Source organism: Anopheles funestus, chromosome 2RL, assembly GCF_943734845.2.
Source record: "Anopheles funestus chromosome 2RL, idAnoFuneDA-416_04, whole genome shotgun sequence".
In the NCBI taxonomy this organism is placed as follows: Eukaryota; Metazoa; Arthropoda; class Insecta; order Diptera; family Culicidae; genus Anopheles; species Anopheles funestus.
In genome coordinates, this window is record NC_064598.1 from 78,647,811 (window position 1) to 78,669,673 (window position 21,863).

Below are 21,863 nucleotides of genomic sequence, written 5' to 3' on the forward strand. Positions count from 1 at the left end.
GCTCTACATCGATCGGAACAATGTTATCTTCAACCGTAAGCCCTTTGTATGTTACCACCTCACAGTTTCGTCCCTTTGTTTTTGCGAACCGTAAAGGGCTTATCAGATCGATAAAGCAGGTTAGACGGAGTGATACAAAAAAAAACAAACCTCCAACTCCAGCCCCTCATGTTCTAAGCTCACATCGAAGCGTCGAACCGTGCTGCCAGCAGTGCAGTTTGAAATGGATCATTAAACGGATAATTTCCTCAATAGTTGTTGAAGCGTGTAGTTTCCGCTTTTTTACGATTGGGTTTGTGTGTGTCTGGTGGATATTGTAGCTATGTTTCGTTTTTGTACCAAAATTCCCATTCCTTCTCTGTGCAGTGGCTCTGATTTCATCTAGCCCGATCCTAGACCTGTTGGAGTTGTTGAGTCGGAGTTGTATTTTTGTGAGCACTCTCTGTTCATTCCCTCGATAAGAGGCACCATAAAAGGGGAATCAATTCCAGTGCTGGTCAGATTTAACCGTGAAAGGATGAAGGGTTATGCTGAGGTATAATTGCCATCCCGATTAAGTTTAATAGCATGTGAATGTGTTCGCTTTCTACCGCACACAAATAAAAGCTCGAAAGAGTTTATGTGCTTAGTGTGTCTATCTAGGTTTCTTCAGGGTTAAAAAAGGGAATATAGTTCATCTGCTTTGTTTCTACTGGTTCTGATTTCATGTATCTTAAAAGAGATTTTTATAAACTCCCGCTAAATGATTACCCTAACACATCAACATGATTGACATTCGGTAGATGGCAAATACTCTGTCGTCTTATTTCCTTCACTCTTTTACACACACACACGCTCAACAATAAGTACACCAAAGCTTCCGTTTGTGAGCATCAGTCAGCTCAGGAACGGAAAAACGCAATAACCGTAACCTTGCAGCTCGTTCGGCATATCCGCGCAGGAAGTACCTTACGTTCCCCTGTTGGAGCTACTGGAATGGAGCCACTTTTTCTTTTGCTTTGCACCAATTGGAGTGTGCCACGCGAATGGCATTCAACGGGTTGCTGCTTTCCCACCAGCGAAATGCAAGTGCAAGATATGTTTCCGGATAGCAATTTTCACCTGCACTTGGGAACCCGCCACGGTTGCATTCCTTCCAACGGTGACACTTACTGGTACGGCTTCCTTTCTTTTGTGTTTCATTCTTTTGGTTGGTTGCTTTCTTTCTTGCTATACCGCCAAATAATGTTTCCTTTTGTGCTGCAAACCATTGTGTATTGAAAGTTGTAATGGTAACAGTAAATGATCACGTTTGCTGATAATGTACAAAGAAGTAACAAAAAGGAGTTTTATTTTTTTAACTGCTTATAAGCCACAAAGGATAAAAAAATCTGTAACAAAAATTATTTAAAAATAAACTTAAACTTTCGAATCGCTTTGATACACTTTCCAGGGGGGAGCAATTTCACTAAAAGCTTGCTTTGAAATAAAAGAACACTTAAATTCGATCACCAGTTTATCTGGCTGATTGAACAACAAATTGCATTGCACGCATACCATGAATACAAAGCAACGGCAATGCACTTTCAGACTGCTTCTGCAGGCTGGATTGAACGGTTATATGTATGTATTTCCATCCTCTTAAACCGAAGCGATTTGCTTCCTTTGCTGATAAAGCAATACCAATTCCGTTCAATGCATTTCATCAAGCATCCTTCCGCACGTCCCTGAAAAGTAGGGTGGGCAAATCATCGTCCAAATCGTGCTGCCTTTGCGCTCCAATGCAAATGGTTTATCGTTTGTTGCGTGTATCGGAGCGAACGATTGCCAATCGGCCAAATGAAGCCGAACCAGCAAACGCGAAGCACTTTTAATGAAATTATACGGAATAGGTTTCATTAAACGCTTGTTAAGTGTTGCCATCTGTTTTTACGATCGTGTTCGAAGGAGATGTTTTCTTTTTTTTTCTTTCATCACAACACGATGAGAATGCGCCAGCATCAGTTTGAGTGAACGTTTCACAAATTAACGAGTTACACCTCCTGTGGGTTAATGTTGCAGCACTGTTGCAGCTGTGGTGCAAGTGGTGCAAGAATTTACTTTACTTCCTTTCTGTTCACTCGTTTCGAGCTACATTGTTTAAACCCTTCATGGAAACAACTCTTGCACTTGCATGATGAAATGGAATTTTGAAACAAAAACAAAAATCACAAACCATCAAGGCAAGCGGAAGAGTACGAATCGGATGTGGTTAATTTCGAAGGTCACTTCATTTTGCTGCCAGTATATCAATTGGACATACTTAACAAAAAAAAACACTTAACATTCTTTGAAAACTTCTCATCGCATCCTTTTTCCCTGTATGTGATGATCCTTGGATGAGGGGTGCTTTAATGATCCTTAACCCCCCTAGTGTACCTGTGGGCTTGATTGAGTCGGTGATAAATTGTACGATTAATTGCACACCTGGGGCGGGACGGTTTGGTTTTTTTTATTGCAGCTAAGTGCGGGATACAGACAGACAGAACACGAAAAAAAACTGTACCGAAGTGCTGTTAAATTTTTGAATGAAAAATAAGAGGTTTGTGCAAGCGTTACCGATGAGCGTTGAATTAAAATGTTCAAAACACACGAATGAATTTTAAATTATAATCACAAATACAAATAAGCAAACAAATAAATTGATTAATTTTTTTATTTATCTATATTACATATTTTTTCGATTTTATTTTACTTTTTTCTGTATTTTAGTAGTTTGGGATATGGAATTTTTAGAAAAACCAAAAGAAAAGCTCTTCGTGTTTTGTAAAGATTTTTTTTATTTACTGAGTGAAGCAAAAAAAAACATTTTTCTTTACGGAAATAAGATTCTCGTCGTATGTTAGTGTCTTAGACCAGTCTTGAGCAAAATAAAAGCCTAAATATCGGAAAGAAGGAAAAATCTCAATAGATCCAACTTAATCATCCTTTGCTTAATGTGACTTTTTTCCTATAACAAAAAGGATTCATTAAAATTCTCCACACCATCCAATGCTTTACTCACCGACTGATCCAATGAAATCAATTACATCCGCCAGCACGGTTAATCGCATTTACCTTCTGCCACATCGGATTTTATCGAATGCCAGATGAAACCATTTGCGACCGTATGCGCAACCAAAACCTATTTCGCTACTCTGTCCACGTGCGAAACACCCACACAATGAGATCAGCCATCGTTCGGTTGATTGGAATCCCCAAATCCGGGTTTTGCCCGTTTTTCCACAACCAGAGCGACCAGAAGGAATCACCACGAATGCCAATATTTATTTGTTTTTTGCCAACATTTCGCTTGACCATTTCGTTCCTCTGGCCCGCACACCGCAATAAGCGGGCATCGGCTTTGCTTTTATCTTCGTTAAGATTTTTATTGTTTTAGACCCGTAACCAGCGGGCGGTGGATATTACACGGAGACACGCGGAATGCCTGCAATCCGGTGAATAACTTCATTAGCGAAAAAATACTTGCCGCAAACTTTAGCGCCGAAGCAACGAAATCAATGGAGAAGAAAAAAATCTTCATAAACTAATTAAAACTGTGCTCCCCCGAAACGCTTGTATTACTTCGCCATTCGCACGACAGAACAGGTGGTCCGGGATGGGTTCGGTGCACAATTTTTATTCACATTTTATTGGCTTTATCAGTTCATTATAAAAACGTGCCGGGGAAAAGGCAAAATCAATAATGCAAAAACGTGTACACTTATTTTCTATTGTTGCATGTTAGCTTTTGTTTTTAAATTCAATTTTTTTCCCACCCGATCTAACACGAATGTTTTATGGCCCGTTTTTTCTTTCGGTATGCAAAATTGTAACACACGGAAATGGAAGTCGAAAAATGTGGAATGTAAAGTTTAAACATTTGTTGATAATTTGTTGCATTTCCCTAAGGGCTTTCACTTTTCTTCTCCATTTTGTAACCACCACAACAATCTATTATTGGAGAAGTTTCTCTTCCGATGCTTTGGTCAGCTGAGCGTGTGTTTTTTTTGTTTTGCCTCTACTTCACTAAAGTTCCCGTTTTTTTTTTGTTATCAAAAGTGAGTTGAGAACTTTTCCTTAGCTTTTCATTTTCATTCAAACCAACCGGGTAGAAGGAGCAAGCATTGAACGACCAGGATAACGATGGTGATTGAATGAATGTTTGAAACATTTCACCAACGCCAAGTTTTCCATCGGCACCGGACAGATGCTCGCGTGTCAGCTCATCCAGCAGTTGCCTTGCTGCTGAGTGAATGTGCTTCCTTCAAAGCACCCAAACTCAAACTGGATTCATTATTTGAACAACTTTTCATTCTGTTCGTTTCGTCTTCTGCTACCGGCGATCTCATTTCGCCATAGCCGTTAGGATGACTCGTTACCAAAAGCTAAAGTGTCGATTTTGGGATCAGTCCCAGGAAGTAATAAGAATGGAGATTATGTTAAAAATTCAATTTATTCACACTTGCACCAAGCTTTAAGCGAAAATGATTTTTTTTGTTAAGAATCTTTTTTTTTTCAAGCAGAATAAGACGTTACACTAAAGCAACCACAATCCTCCAAACACGGCCAAGTCTACAAAGATGGAAGCAACACTTGTTCCGGGAAATCGGGACCGGATTTGCGTTGCACAACGGGAAACGGCACGAATGGGAGGGAATGTGAAGTTGTTAAAGTTTTAATGGTACATGAAAAAGTTTCGTCTAAGATTGAGATTAAGATAGCAAAGCGGAAGCCCGCAAATTAATGTTAAGATGAGTGGCCTGTTGTACCGTTCCGCTTTTGGGTCAGGAAGGATTTTTGTACGCACTTGTAGTTGCCTTCCCTATCGGAACCGGTGAATGCTACGGGAAGTGGCTGTCAAGCACGAAAAGGTACCGCTTTTGTAATCTGAGAGGAACCAGTTTGCGGTTGGTATGTGCTAAAGCGGTGTAATTTTTGTTTTTTAATTAAATGTAACATAAAAGTAACTGGAAAGAAAGCAAAGCTGCATCATTTTCCAAAATTGTAATTTTTTTTAATGACGTCTTTTCTAAAGCGAAAACAGTTGTAAGTAAAGAATGTTATCAAAAATTAAAATTGCAGTATGTTTTGTTACATGCAATTAAAATATTTGTAGAAGTTCTTCTCCAAAGTTTTCGAGAAAATCTAATAGACATATTTATACTTGTTTGTAATCTGGAAAGAAGAATGAGACTTCGACATACAACTAAATAAATTAAAAAAAAAATTATGTTACTATTATCATCCAGGATATTTGGGAAAAAATATACAAAAGTATCAAGTAGTATAAAACACATTATATGATTTATTTTGCTATATTGAGAAGTTAGAAACTACCAAAAATGTAATGGGATATTCGAGATATATTCTAGCTTAAGCCATTCATAACATGTTAAGTGATTGATATTTCGTTATAGGAGTTATTTGAGTATTCTGTATATTTTGAATTATATGGGTTTAATTAATGAATTATTTACGAAATGTTTCCAAAAATCAAAAATAAAAGTTGTGGTAATATATTCATTTTTTCAACCAACATTTACATTATTTAACAGACTATAGTCCACCATATTAGAATTGATAAAGATTGCAGTTGATACTGAATTATTGAATAATTTATATTTTTACGGTAAAGTATGTCACCAATTAAAGTTGAAAAGAAAGCTGGAAGAAAGAATATCGGGCATATTAATTAAATTATATCTTTTTTTTCTACCTTCAATCTGTAGAAACATTATAATTATCCTTCCCTTCGAATAAACCCAGTGAAACTAATTACAAACTATTCAATCACCGATACAAAACTGTAATTGGTCGTTTATAAAACAGTAATTAAACTTTCCCTAGCATCGGATACTTTGGATCAATCGCCCAAAGCTAGCAGTAACCGTTCCGAACGCTATTCGATAAAGATTATAATTTTCATAGTTAGTGCCGATAGTGCTGTCGTCGTTTGTCGCTCATCCTTGCTGGCTTATGCTGATCCGTCTGGTCGGTTTTTCCTGCTTCCCGCTTACATAGATCCCTGCTGAAAAGCGATTAGTGGTAATTAGTTTTTGAGAAACTAGTTGACAAACTATAAAAGCGGAAGATGGGTTTTGCTACACTATCTCGTGCTTGGCACGACTTCGAACGCGTATCCACTTTAACCGTGCCGAATGCACGTCAAAGTAAGGTTGTTAGCGTCAACGAAGCAGCTGACAATCATGAAGAGAGGTGGCTTTTTATTTGCTTTTAAAGGAGGCATCCTGTCCGGACTGGGTTTCGTCCTTTCACGCAAGTAATTATGGTATAAAATTAGCGCATAAAACTACACCAAAACGGGTAGATAAATGGACATGAGCTGTTCTTTAAACCATAAAAATGGTATTATTAAATTTTATTTTCATTCCAACAAAAAACAAAAAACTCTTTTTTGCACCATTCTTTTTCCGAAACGGCAAAAAAAATTCAATCAACTACAAACAAAAGGAAAACCGGACCGATGTTATATTCGCGAAACTGAAACCGCATTATAATATGGTTTATTGTCTTTTATTTCCATTTAAACCCAATCGAGGGAGAAAACGAAAAAAAAACAACCTGTGGGGTTTTTTTCACATTAACCCAAGCGAAGCGAAAAAGCCAAATTCTTCAAGGCCATCCGTGGAAAAATGTGAGTCGATGGAAAAATTTTTTTTTGGGGTAGGTTTGTATATTCTTTCATTGAATTTTGCATTTTTATGCTATACATGCGAATTGTAAGTGCACGATTTGTTGTAGGATTTCCTCCCGGGACATGGTGGATATGCTTCTGTGGAAGGGTATAACAATTTTTATGACCTTCTTCAGCTTGAAGAGGGGAATTATGGCCATTTCTCTTTCCCTAACTTTCCTTTTGTCAATGGAAAGGACTAATGGAAAAGTGGTTCAGAATAAAAAAAAGGTTAAATTCGGGCACAAATACTGCCACGTAACCACAAACTGCTGCTAACAGCAAAAGACAATGGCAGACACACGGTTGGTCCGTCACTTGGTCTGAAACCATGTGCGGAATCGTTAGAAAAGCGACGGTGTAGGATTATACGACGACAACTGTGATTTAATGTGGTGAAAAATTATAATACATATGCATGTCGATGGTGTGCGGTACCATTTTATGTGACGACCTCCCAAAGGGCATCTGCCACAGGGTGGAAAACTCTCCTGTTGCTCCCGGTGTGGTAGCATTAATCTGCTCCGCCAGCACAAAAGTGCCTTTTTACGAGCCAACCGACAGATCATTTTCCAGCGAAAGATCAGCAAAAAAAAGGAATTTTTCTGCACTCCAAGCGACTCGTATGCGGATTCGAAAGGATGCGAATTGTGAAGTGGATTTTTTTTGGATACTCTACAACTAAATTCCCATCTGGAATTGCATTTTCCATTTCACGGTAGGTTAGACTTCCCACCGGGGCAAAAAAGGACCACAAAAAAAAAATCTTTCTTCACCACCACCGAGCTGGTAGTATGTGACGTTATTGGAAAGACTTAATAGAGGCGAACCATCAAAATGCTTTCTTTGTGCTGATTTTTTTTTCTTACAAAAATATTTTCACAGCACGGGAAAGTGGAATGGAAGACACACATAAGAATGCTTTCGTTGCCATCCACCTGCAAAACCCAATACCGCACAAAGTTATGTCATTAATAAATCAAACCTCGAGACATTCTTCCACCTGCGGTGTGAACGACGCGAAGAATTAAATCGTACACCTTCCGTACCTTCCACATCGTTTAAGAGCGGTTCTGCAGCACAGGGAAAGGTACAGCTTACGGCGTTTGTGTAAAGTGATTTCGCTCATTTTACCCACTGGGTTCGAAAACGAAAACGACGTGTGTGTGGCACGATACGCTGTGTAAGACTATTAAATTAAGCCCTCAGCCCAGTTGAGCCCGCGTTGGCAGACGATGCGAAAGATCCTAGAACGAAAGGACAGATTCGCAATCGTATTTTATGAAGAACAAAAACCCCCGGTAAAAGAGGTTCACTCCGTTTGCAAGCACTTACCGTCTCCTTACAGTGTCGTTGTATGAATTGAAATGAATGGAAAAGCTCGGTGCTTCAACTATCTTAATTTATTTCACCTTGCGCAAGGAATCGTTGCGGGTGAAGGTTACGTTTGTGTCGTGAGCATAAAGCTGCTTAGACACAACTTGCTACTGATGAAATCCGCTTCGAAATGCTGAATGTTCGTCTCACAAAGTGTACGCGAAACGATATTTAAGACATGAGCTTTGCATGTTAAATAACACCAGGTTTTAAGGATGAAGTTGGTGAAGTTTGGAAGCTGCGTACGGACACGCGACTGGGCGGGGAATTATTGAGCTTTGGTGAGGCTTTTAACACGTTCTCAAACAAATTGAATACAGTTTCGTAGCAATAGTTTAAGTATACCTTGTATCCCTCTTCGTATGTCTTAAAATACTTTAACACATCGTTGTAACCCTTTTGAACTCGGTTAGTTTTCGTAAAGAAGTTTTTGATTTTTTTGTTTTCGCGATGAAACAATAGGACACATAGTTTTTACTTCAATTATCATAGATTCGGTGTGGATGTGGTCCTATCTAACAGATCCATCGGCACAAGGTCACGGTCCTAAAGGAATCGAACAATTTCTTCCGATTTTTGTTATTCTATCCTAAACATTATTTTGCCTTTTTGAAGAGAAAATTTAATTTAAATTTTTTGCTTTATCTTTTATGACTTTCTGTAATTGCAATAATCTTCCAAAAATTATTCTGATACAGCTTGTAACAGAATGTGCCATAAAAATATCGATCTCATTGCTACAACTCATAATTTGCTCATCTAGGGTGCCTCAAATTTTGTTAAAGACTGAAGATGTATTTATAACAAAAGTAAAACTAGTTGGTTTGTTTATAAAACATTCTAACTTTGTTTTTCTTTAAATATTTCTTGTTATATGCTTTGTATTGGTATAATTTAAATAGACACAATCACAATAGACACAATCACTCGTCATGATTAAGAGTAATGTATAATAATTTTCCTATAATATTTTTTAAGTTTTCAATTTTTTTTAAATAAAGCTTCATAGAGTAGTTAATTAGCTTATTATGCAAAACTATTAAAAATCCTAATATCATTCCTCGTTCCTCTGGAACGATACTTCGAATGTGACCTAATTTTGTCGCAATTTAATTAATGCTTTATTTTCCCGTCACAAAACCCCGAGTTGTAATCCGCATGGTAAACCCTCAGCTTATGTCTACTCTTATGCACTTTTGCACGAGTGCACATTAATGAACGAGAGCTGAAAGCAACATAAAAATAAAAAAAGGCAGGAAGTATAAAACAGCACAAAAAAAATGCTAAGGAAGAGTTAGCATCATTTGCCACCCCCGGTAAGCATGAACGACATAATGCTGCATGGGAATGTAAAAATTTCAACAGCTCAGCTTAACTATGTTTTAAACTGACAGATGAGAATAAAAGGGTGTGAAAAAGGAGAAAAAATATTTCAAAAAAAAAAAAATGGGAAAAATTACTAAAACAGACCAGCATCGCTCGGAAGCAGTGACAGTTGGTTACAAAATTAGTTCAAGCGTACAATGGAGGAAAGTTTTCCTTCCTTCCTTCCCTTCCGTGTGTGCCTCGTCCACGAAGGACCTTCCTTCTACATTGCATACCGATAAGCCTTTCCTCTTCGTCACTTGTCTTGTGTGGGTTTGTACTTGGTACACTGCGCATGGAAGGACGTCGTGTAACTCTTTTCAGTGCAGCTCGTTAGCGAAACACCGTCTTTTGCCTTTCGGTGCGAATAAGGATACCGCGAGACGCCACAAGACATCAGGTGTAGCAGGAAATTGTGTACTGTGTGGTTGCTACTTCCGCTGCAAGCGATCCACTGCACCGCAGGGTGGCAACATTGTTTCGTTACAACGATCCTTAACCACATCGCATTACCCAAACGAACCCACCGGAAACAACCAACCGTTGACAATGACAATTATTCAAACAATCTTTCTCGCTCCAGCATTGCTAAAACGTAATTACGGACGGAAACACATCGTGCCGATAAATCATAAAGATAATTGGACCATTAAAGGCGTATTAAATTTCTTCTCTTGCTGTGCTCGTGCAGAACTAGCCGCACCAAAAAGGCCCAACTGGAGGGTTCCTGCAAAAGGGTTCGGGCTCGATGATTGCCTTCCGCGTGTAAAACCGCAAAGCTCAATGATTCCGATACTACTTCAGCCCCACCAGAGCAACTCGTTGTTTGTGTGGAGGCTTAAGGGTAAAAATGGTTTCTTCACGAGCAATTTTGTATCCTAGACAACTTTAAGCGGGTGGCATTCGCAAACCCACGCAACTTCGCTTGCATTCGAAAAACCTCAACCACGATGATGGGATCGAACCGCGTGGGAGTTTGTGGTGGTGTGGGCATAAAAATTATAATTAGAAAATTATTAAACTTACCATCACCAGCGCTTGTGACTTGGGGAGAAGAAAAGCAACCAGACCATGCTGTTCCATTCCCAGAAGCCCTGAGGTGATCCGGGCAGCGTTATTATTGCTATTATTTTTATTACTACTGTACAACGATAGACACGGTTGGAGGATGGTTCCATTGAGCTGTCGGTGAACCTCACCCTGTCAGTGACCTGGTTACATCCTTCCGAGAAAATGCGAAATCCCCACTAGTGGAACCTTTCGAATACTCACAAAGACCGGGTGTAAATTTAATATCAGAATTCAATTTTCTACCATGAGACTGGCTGGTGAATTGGCATTTTTTTATCAAATTCTAGAACAAAAAGGAACTTTAATCGAAAATTTTTGCTTATGCTTGCCAAAAGCCCAGTTTTGCATTAATAACCGTCGCTTAATGGAGTGACACACATTAAGCGAACGCGACCAGATAAGACGCCAACGAACGAATTCGGTAGTAACGGTCTGTGCAGAAAAGTACGGTGTGGTAGTGCTGGCATTATGGACCGACCAGCGGACCAACGAAGTTGCCCATTTGCTTACTGTACTGGAAAGATAATGATGCTAATAATATCGAAGATATTTACCACTGAAACTTTGCAGTGAACTCTCGGGAAGTACTGGAGTTCGGTAAACTTTTCCTTACAAAACCTTACCAGTGCTCTTTGTGACAAAGTTTTGGGTTTTCTCTAAATTAGTATCGGTAACAAAATTTTATACACAATTTCGTTGTAATGCTGCGGGTGTGTGTATGTACAGTGCCAGCAATGCAAATCCGTACCATATGGCAATAGAATGAATGTATAATTTTGTGGGCGAATTCGAATTGTTCTTGGAATTTGGTTCGAAATTCCTCTGTTATTTTGATGTGATCAAAAGGTGTGTAGATATTTATTCATTATCTTCGAAAATGTATGTTTAAATAATTTGTTGTATTTAAATAATTTGTTTGATAAACAAAGTAATAACCCATTACCATCACATCACATCACATCAAAGAATCATCACGTGGTTCCAGATAATTTGATAGTGACACACATTAAACTGAATAAAAATCCAGAAACGAATTAAAATCTGTACAAAATTAACTAAATTTAACAAAGTTAACGAAATTTTATTAAATTTGAAAACATGTTGTTAATTGTATTTAAGGTCACAAACTGTACAAATTTGAGAAATTTGTCAATCTGTTTAGTTGTAATGCCACACTAATTATAATATATCGATTAATCAATTATCGAAAGAAAATGTGAATAAATTGATACCTTGGATATGATTTTTATAAGAAAAATCTTGAATAGAACATATGCCAAAACAAAAACAAAAATCTTGGATAGCAATTATGTGACTTTTGCAATTATTTTTTTAGATAAGAAGATAAGACGAGATTTGAACACTGTAGGTGTTATATTATGCTACTAACTAAACAATACTATTTTTAAATATTTCAACGGTCAGTAAACACTCCTTAGATCTCTAATAACTTTAAAAGAGAACAAGAATCAATTGAGTGTCGCGATTTGTGTTGGAGGAACTGTATTTGAAGGACCAAGAGCTGAATCTCAGTACTCTAAGCCCAGGAGTAACATTATCCATAACATTCGTACGAGCATGTCTGGATTAACTTTACACTTTGCGCTTGTTCCTAGTGGAGTGTTAAAGATTTTATCGATTTCCATTTTTTGCTTATGCTTATATACTTCTGGTCAGTGTAACCTCAAGTGTGTAAAATTTTAGCACCACCAACAAAAGATACCAAAGACGATGAAAATTGTCGTACGAAAATGAATTAACAAAAAAAAAACAGCACACTCCCATATTCACAAACCATTCAACAGACATCTTTATCGGGTCATTAATGCTCAATGGGCGAGACAGCACAATCGTGTCGGACATGTTGCCAGATACCGTGAACACACAGCACACTACATAAGTGACAGCATATTGCACACGAGCGAATAAATTACAAATTGAGCTGCCCATTTAAAACACAACAAAACGTTTCTTTAACCATGGTTAAGTCATGGTACCGGAATCACAGTTTCAGATAAAAAAAAGGAGATTCGAACAAAAAAAAAACAACAACACTTGCCCGAAAGTTATGTTCTTAATGATTATTACCCCTCGTGTCCAAATCGGGGTAGGGTGATATGGCGTCGAGCGTGTGTAATTGCTTGTTTCTTCCTTGCTGGCGTTTCTTCGCGCACATGATAAATGTAGCGCTATCCGTAAGTCACTATTAAATTAGTGCAACAAACTGATAAAGACATATTCATCGCGAAACATAAAAATTAACGGGCAAGCAAACCGCGTCCATTCGCAATTTTGTACAAAAAAAAGCAAAAAAAAAAACCATCGACCAGACGATGACGCCCCACGTAGCAACTGACCCCCGGAGGGTGGTTTCTGTCTTATGCTTCGTTTTGTTCCCTTTCTCTCTTTTCTCTCTCTCTCTCTGCTCTTTTCCTTGCTTTTACCACCCCAAGTTCGTATTGTTTTGAGAGGTAAAAAAAACCCCGCGTTTCTCCTTACGGTCGCTACCAACCCCAAACTAGTGGCGGTGTGTATTAAATTATCAAAATCCCATGTTCTCCCGTTGTCGCTGTCGCATTAAGCGAAATTTATTCTGCCATAAATTACTAGATTGCTTCTTCGTGCTTCGTGCTCACATATGATCCTTTGGTCGATCTAAAATCCGGTCCGATCCACCTTTTTGGCAGCAAATGATAGTCGCTTATAATTTTTCTTTTCCATTTCTTAATCTTTTTTTTCTCTCTTTCTCTCTTTCTCTCTGCAGAATGGCGTCACGCATTGAGTACTGAGGGACAACACTAACAATAAAAAAAGTCGCGCAAGATGTTGCGACAGTTTAGCGCGTCTAAAGTTGTGATAGAATTTTAGCACCAAAGTGCTCTATATGCGACAAAGATACACATGCATCATCCTCCAAGTGGCCGGGGTTTTACACCAGAGCAACGTTGAGACAACGGATTTTACGAGCAGCGATGTAACATACTTACCCGATTGATGTGATTCGCGTGTGGGTTTTTTTGAGTGTGTAAGACTAGATCAGTAGCACACTCGCCAAATAGTACGACACACGCGCACCATGCCATCATCCCCAAATGTGACGACGAGCAGACAGACTTATAAGCGGCAGCACGTCATAACTCATCGCACTGATTGAATTTCATTTTGGCTGACTTCGGGTAATATTCTACGCGCACCATTATGCAAATGAGATCGCGTGGCAATGCAATAGTTGTGAACGAATCAACAAATGGTAACCGTCAGCGTATATCGTAACGAACGCGAACACTTGTAGACGTTCTGCCACCGCATGCCGGCCACCTTCATAGGCGCACGAACTTCGAACGGGACATGGAGTTGACGAAGGGTGGCAACATCATCAAGCTGTCTACAGTCGGGGCGCCCGTGTCTGTGATACAGCAGCTGTGCACTTACTCCAGCAGTACTGGCACTTTGGTGGTATACTACTGAGCACGGTGTTGATCTCCAAACCACCAATTCACCTGTCAAAGCTTGACAGATACAGTCGACAGCAAACGGAGCAATCGTAGTAGGTAGCAACCACTGTAGAAGCTGCAACCCATCGGTAGGTCAGCTTTTCATCGCCTCAGCTACGTTGACCCACCAAAAAAAAGGAAGGAAGGAAAAGTAACACAACCACAAACCATTTGGAAGCCGTCAGAAGAAGGTGAAGATGTATCCGAACTATCCGACGGCACCACTAGGCAATTTGGGTGGAACACAGTGCTTGTACCGTAGCTACCCGAACCTTCCCCAACAGTCGTCCTACCCGTTTGCCGGTCGTCCGAGCACCGGTATTGCTGCGTACCCCCAGCAATCGATGACACTTCCATGACACTACAGCTACCGACAGCAGCACCAGCAACAACAACCACCACCACCACTACCACTGTCCCACACCTACACCCGACAGACGCAACAGTCCCTACCGAAGCTACCCGTTACCGGTACCAGCCCGTACCAGTCGGCGAAGAAAAACAATTGCTACTACTGCAACAACAATATCAACCTTACCTGCACCTGTCTGTCATCGAGTGCGTTGGGTTACTTTTACTCAACCTCCCAGACACTTCACTCATCGGCCCCATCCACACTAAACCGGCGCCGCTCCTCAATCCGTAATCCACCGAGTGTATCGTTCGCAACTGGCAACACTGTTTCTTCCCATCCACCACAGTCCTACTCATCGTTGCCCCGCTGTCGGGGTAACTCATCTACCCATCAGTCCCGCACACCGTCAACCGTTGCCGTCGGTGTGCAGATACCTTCCCCTCCAACGCAACCGACCCAAACGATCCTTTCGGGCTCCACGAGACCTACCCAGCATCATCAAGAATCGCAGGTAGATGAAGAAATGTTAGGTCTCGTAGTTGACGGTAAACCGCTCGGCAATGGGTCCGATGATCCGCTGCACGACGATGAGGATGATCTAGATGATCCGAACGTGGATTCGCCGGGTCTTTCGGCTTCGCCACCACCGGCACCACCACCACTTCCACCGCCCGTACGGAACGGATGTCAGCGGTGTCGGTTCTCGATGGCTTCCGCAAACTCGACACTAAACCGTTCCCATCCACATCTGGCCAGCGGTACGGGTACGCTCGGGTCCGGATCGATTGGAGGCGGTGGCACACTGCCACGCACACATCGCGGTACTACGAACGGGGGTACACTGGAGCGCAACCATATGGCTGCCAGTTCGGGCCATCTGCATACGGCGGGAGGCGTTACGGCAACGGTCGCATCCGCTGGTACAGGGAATGGCACGTATCCTGGTAGGTATTTAATATGTAACACAAGCGATATTTAGTTTCTGCGCTGTTTAATTTCCCGAAAGTGGTTGTTGTGTGCTTACAGGGTTTTTGAGAAAGTTGAATCCATTACTGGATTGTTTTCGAGTTGAAATGGAATATGTGGAGGTAAAGTGTGGAAGCTTTCCAAATTTTTCAATCTTGTTCAAAATGATTTTAATTAATTCTCAAGTCAAATCTATCAAATCAGAAAGCTTTTGCAAATATGTGAATTAAGTAAGCTTTTGGAAAGTATTTTTTCAACATAACTTATTAAATTCTACTTCTACCTGTAAATATTCCACTTCAACTTGAAAAATATTCGAAAAACTCTTCCAACTTTTTACTATCATCTTAAAAACCCTGTCAGATGTCGTAATTCATACATCACTTCCAATTCCTCTGATAAACCGATGTTCGCAAAGAAATTTCTATTAAGACACAAACATAATAATGATCGTATATGAAGCTAAAATCAACACACAAAACATCCTCAAGCATATTTTCAAGCATACGAAAGCTTATTGTCCTTCGCATATCGTCCGCCCGCTGGGCAATATGATTAAAATGGGAATCAAATTAAAATGGACTCGATGTCTTGAATTCTAACTGCGTTTCGGTGAGGAAAAGAATCTAACGTTTGAACCGACGCATGACGTTTCTCATGAATAATTAATTTCCCAGCCCCAGTTATGGAATTGAAACAAGACAAGAATTGCAACGAACGGCGCGCAGGGGGAATTATACGTGTACAAATATCTCGACATCGGGGTACGAAGCGGCCATTGAATTGAAATTGAATGAAATTGTGATGATAGAACAGTGATGACATGTATGGAAGCGTAGCATTTGTAATGTTTTCCCTGTCCGCAAACTCGGTGTGCAGAAATGAGATCTATCCTGTGGCAAAATTGTGTCGTATTAAGGATATTTGAAGAGTTTTGCACAGAAGGAAGCATAATCTACGGTGAAATGTTCGTTCAGGCTGTGTACGTGAAAGACGCCCACTTTTTATGTGTGCGACAAGACATTGTTATAAGCTGTATGAAGTAACGTAAGAATGGAAGCTACTTCACCGTCGGGGAAAGCTCTTCGTCATATTATATTGTTTGAATAGCCGTGCCGGACACCCAAAGTCCCTCAAGATGCGATGTTTCCAGCATAATGATAATATCGTGCTCTAATCCTTGCGGGCTTCTACGCGTCATTTATGCGAATTGGTTTCATTCTGTTTGCGGCGAGGTTTGCCGGTGCGCCATTGGTATTATCACGATTCTATACATCTGATGATGGTGGCACATTTCGTGATGAAGATAATGATGATAGGGTTGATGTACAAATTTTGCACCGAACGTCCCGAAAATAGAAGCTACACCTTGTCCGGCGGGTGCCGGACCGAACGGCTTTAATCCTCGGGCGATTTACTCTGGGCTGGCGAGGCTTCTGGCTGACGGTGCAGATTCATCTGCGATAATTAATAGTCCTGTCCAAAACGCTTAGAAAAGCAAAAGCAACCAAACATGGTGGCATTCAAAGCGGGAGCTTTTCATTCAACTTTTCGTGATCCTTTCTAGCTTATAAAACAACCGCTCATCGGGACACACAGTCGCGATCCCTTTTGGCATTGTATTTCAAGGTAAAGGCTTTAAACTATTCTCTCCTTGCCTTGTTCGAACGAGTCTCATCTGGCAACGATGGAATGTCGTCGTAAATAGCGAATTGGATTAAATTTATGCTACCCCATGGAGGACAATTTCATGCCAAGGCCCACTCATTCAGTGGATGGTACACACGATGGTATGTCGACGAAAGTGAGAATATGTGGACATATTTCACACCACATTTGCAATTCTTTCCCCAAAAAAAAAGCTAACGGTAACGCATTGCACAAATGTCACACTAGTTTAACGCGCTTGGGAGTTTGGTTTGGTTTTCCACGGAGCACATTCACCCGTCGCGATTAAGCATTCCTGTGCCGGTGAGGTGTCGGTGTGGTAGTACGACCAAGCCAAACAATTTCAATTCCAACCGGCCCATAAAGCTTCCGACAACCCTTTCCACGAATGGTTGTCGTTGATGTTTGAGTTCATAACAAAAGGCGCTCAATTATGTGTTTGGATACCGCGGGTCGGCGAAATGCGCTTGAATGATGGAGCAAGTGTGAAAGTCGAAATACCGAGTATTTTCATGCAAATTCATGCGATACTGCAGTGTGTGTGAGCAAGTTGTTACGCGTGGTATGATAAATTGGGGCTTGGGTGTTGGGTGGCGCTTAGGGTTTTGGAAGCCATTTTAACTGCTGTTATTCCTTGCTAGAAAGCTCACGTGCACTTAGTGCAGGTGGATACATTTCAGTGAAATGTAAGCTAATTAATTAAACTTTGTTTAATACTGATGTGCATTTACAAAAAATAGGAACATTAATTACATTTTACATATTTTGCTGGTTTGTTTTATTTCCGAGAAAAATATCGACTATTTGTGTTGTGTTAAATGGTCATTAAGTGGATTGTTCTGCAAAAAAAGTTTTGCCGATGCCAGAGTAGATGGGATTCGTAGAAGTGATTCTAAACGTAGAAGAGATTCTACACGACTGATGGTTGTGCTTGTGTAGTTAGAGGAGAAAGTAGAAGGCTTTCTCAGTTCTAGATCCAATTTCTGAAAGTTTTCTTTCACATAAGCCCTTTGCATCTTTTCTAAAATAGATAGAAGCACATGTGAAACATTGGCCATGTTTAGCTGTATATTACTTCTCAGAACATCACTGTATGGTGATTACATTCCTTTATTATTTAGCACCAGTAAACATGAAAAACCTCGCATATAATGTCTGTCAGCTTCTTGAATCCTTATACATATCTGAACTCAAGATATTGTTGTCATCTTTAGGAAATTCCAGGAATCTTTGGCGTCTTGTGAATACCTTCAAAGTTGTTCCTGAAGAATTGATTGAACATTGCCAATGATCAGTTTATTCTCATACACAAATCATAATATGGAGAAAAATAATGTTAATTACCCACTTAATCAAAAGAATTTGCTTAAATCTTTTAACTTAAATGTCTAGTTAGCTATGAATTATGAGCCACTATTTTGTTTGATTTTTTTATTCCAAAATTATTGTGGAATACATTACCTCAAGGTAATACATTTCTTCATTTGAAGTGTAGCTAAACAATATTCTGAAGCAATGAATTCTAAAAAAACACAAAAACTCCAATTTTTATTTTCCTTTACAGAGTTCCCTCTATTCCTTCATAGTTGTCAGACCACCACAGCTAATTAACGGTGCAAGGCTTTCTCTTGCCCGAAAAAAAAACATTAAAACAAAAGTAAACTCCTTCAAATTGTATATTCATTTTCCCAGACTTTTACAACCGCATCTAGCCGGGTGCTTAAAAACTGGGCACCCATTCGTTGTAAATTGTTTTTGATTACAACTCATAACCTACCTCGGTAGCACGGTCACTGTTGAAAACTTTACCTCACGAGAATAAATGAAAACTCTCCTGTATGTGTGTGTGTGTGTGTGTGTGTGTGTGAGTGCGCACCGCTTTTGTGACTTTTGAACCTCAAGTTGCTGAACATAACTTTTCTCTTTTGTGGGCAGTATAACTAGAAAATTCACACACATCCACAGATGTCCTAACCACGAGTAAATTGTGGTTAAAAAAAAAAGTTTTGAATTTCATAAAGTGGTAGCGTAGGGTTTTTATGTGTTTCATTGCATACACACAAAGTCACCCGTTGCTGCTTGTAGCGAGGACTAACCTGCGGAGTTTACGAACCTGCATGGTAAGAGTAAAAAGTTTGTTGCAACACGCTTTCTCGCTTGGGCGCTTATCACTTATGCATATGACCAACATTTTATGGTAGCATCATAGCATAGTTGTAAATGAGTGGTGATGGTGAAAATGAAAACTGCAATCCTCCAAGAATGAGGTGAAATGAGCAGAAAAAAAAATAATGAAACAAGCATTTGATTTATGGTTCGTAAACGTGAGAATAATTACAAAATTGTATTATTCATCACATGGTGCACCTTGTGATATTTTATTTTTATTTATTTTTCACCTCATACGCGGCATATCAGTTAACACCAAATAGTTGATGGAGTGTTACCTTCAGCTGACCATAATAGCAGCCGCCTGCCATTACATACATGTCCTGTCCATCCGTTTGCGGTTTTGATTATGATTGAAAAAAACCACACAAAAACCGACCAAAGTACGTTAATCGGATGTATCTGCGGAATGATTAATTTTTCCCATATCGTTTGTACATGCACATGTTAATTGTGTTACGTTAATGCAATTAATCAACCACTTTTACGAAATTTAAAATACCCTCTAGGCTCGAAGGAAGTAAATAAATTATAAATTGTAAACAATAGCTTACAATGAATAACAAAAAGTCCAAAATGTATCTAATTATCTGTATCGTTTTCCTATTTTATTACATGTAAAACAAAAGTTAACATTAAAGTACACATGTTCAATGCTTTAAGTTCTTTCTAAAGTGGTACGGTAACGAATATGGAATTTTGCATTTCACTACCCTGCGAGCAACCTGACGCATTGATTTTTGTACTTTTAACACACGTGGAAAGAATATTAAAAACTCACTCAACAAAAATTATGCAAAAAAATAAACACACACAAACACACAATGATATTCAAACAGATAGATGCCCCAAAAAACATACACAAAGGCGTGCCTTTGGGGCAAGTATGGATTCGGTACGCCCGAAACGCATAATATCGTTTGCGCGATTCTCTTTAATCTTTTCGACTGAGTGAAACGAGCGAAAACGATCAAAATGTAGCACCATGTACATGGTAAATGAATTTTTGATCGAAATTTGATACGCGCGTCTCCTGTTTTGGGCCCTTTTATCGATTTCGATTAAACTGTCCTGTGCGCACGTGTATGTGTTTGTTCGCTGATTTGTTTTCTTCCTTTTTTTGCTTGTTTCATTTTCTTTCCCATCACCCGTTCCCCCCGGATACAGGATACGATCGTAATCGATTGCTAGATGAGGAGGATTCAGCATATCCGGCACTGCTGGAACGTGAGCTTCATTCGCTGCATCGGAATGTTCCTGCGTTACGGCGAGCTGGCGTCGATACGACCGCAATCCGACAGGTAAGAGCAGCCGCTTGATGGGTATGGGTAAGCAGTTTTAAAATGTCACACCGAGTCGGGGGGAAGTGTAGCCCTATGTGACTTTTGTACGGAAAAATCGACACGCACCATTTGATTTGAACCGGATCGGGTGCCTCACGTGTACCGTAGCTCGAAAATGGTCTGATTGTTTGTATAAAATTTTTGAATTTCTACTTTTTTTTTTGCTTTTTTCCTTCCCCCACCGCGTCACCGCGTTAACATGGACATCCGGTGGAAAATGAACACACGGTTGCATTTTCTTCTTCGCACGACAAAACCGCCTGAATGTATGCAACAAAACGAACGCAACGGAGCAGCACTTCTATCCGGACGGTGGCTGGGGATGGATCGTGTGTGGAGTCGCATTTTTGGCCCACGTCCTGACCACCGGATTCCAGCTGTCGTACGGATTGCTACTGCTGTACGCGATACGCCATCTGGGTCACGAGGTGAATACCGAAGCAGGTTAGAAACGCACGAATTTTGTACCACTATTTTGTTTTTGTTTTTTCACTTCGTTCCGTTTTGTGATACTTTATTTCCTTTCTAACTCGCATTCGCTTGGCGCTTACTTTGTTGCCAAGGGGGTCCACTTCGTGCCGTGAAACACGATACAGTTTTTTCGTGTGTGTGTTTTTTTTTACTTCTTTCATCAGCTCGCACATCAGCAAACAGTTTGGGGAGAAAAATATTTAGAATGTCCATTTGCAAAGCACGTGCAAACAGAACACAGGAATACAAACAGTAGAAAATGTGGCAGAAGCATCACTTCAGTACAAAGTAACGCATGTGCCCAGACCATGGTATTGGTCCGAGTGTAGTTGAAATGAAATATTTACCAGCTCTAACCCTTTGGGTATGTTTCTTCAGGGTTACAGCGTTTTGAGCGCGTTCCGAAAAGCACATTGAGTTTTAAATAAATAAAAAAATATATATCTGCCTGTAACGGACTCAAGCACGAACAACCTTTTTTTTCGTCCGTTTTGCCATGTGTGGTTTAGACTGCTTGGAACAAATAAAGGTTTACATTTTGCTGTACACAACATTGTTTTATACCGCGTAAGAGATGAATATTTATGCTAAATAACCCCAGAATGTATGCAATTATGTTTACAAATTAGGCATTTGTTTTATTTATTGATTAAAGTCCTCATTTGAAGCATTCTATCTATAAAAGGGAAACTTCTATTCAAAGTCAAAACTTCATAATTCACAACAATAAGCTTAAACCACTCATTGTGTCATTATCATTGGGGAATCGGACAAACTGTACTCTCTCCTACTAACAAAGCGTTTGTAATGTGTCCTTTTTTTCGCGTAACTTTCTCCTGAAACTAAAGCGTCGAACATGATAACTGGCTTTAGGAGCTTACAGTTTCCAT

General features: G+C 39.8%; 1 protein-coding gene and 1 long non-coding RNA gene across 3 annotated transcripts in view; one reads left to right on the forward strand and one right to left on the reverse strand.

Moving 5' to 3' along the window:
• LOC125762952 (uncharacterized) overlaps positions 1–21,863 on the reverse strand; it is a 187,904-nt gene that overhangs the window by 68,909 nt on the left and 97,132 nt on the right. The gene's annotated exons all lie outside the window — the stretch shown is intronic.
• Positions 14,740–21,863, forward strand: part of LOC125762939 (uncharacterized) — a 29,846-nt gene continuing 22,722 nt past the window's right edge. The window contains exons 1-3 of one of the 2 annotated variants that reach the window (XM_049425583.1): positions 14,740–15,300; positions 20,327–20,460; positions 20,799–20,946. In XM_049425583.1, coding sequence (XP_049281540.1) covers positions 14,880–15,300; positions 20,327–20,460; positions 20,799–20,946 — 703 coding nt within the window. In that variant the 5' untranslated portion in view covers positions 14,740–14,879. The other variant, XM_049425585.1, reaches the window with a different exon arrangement.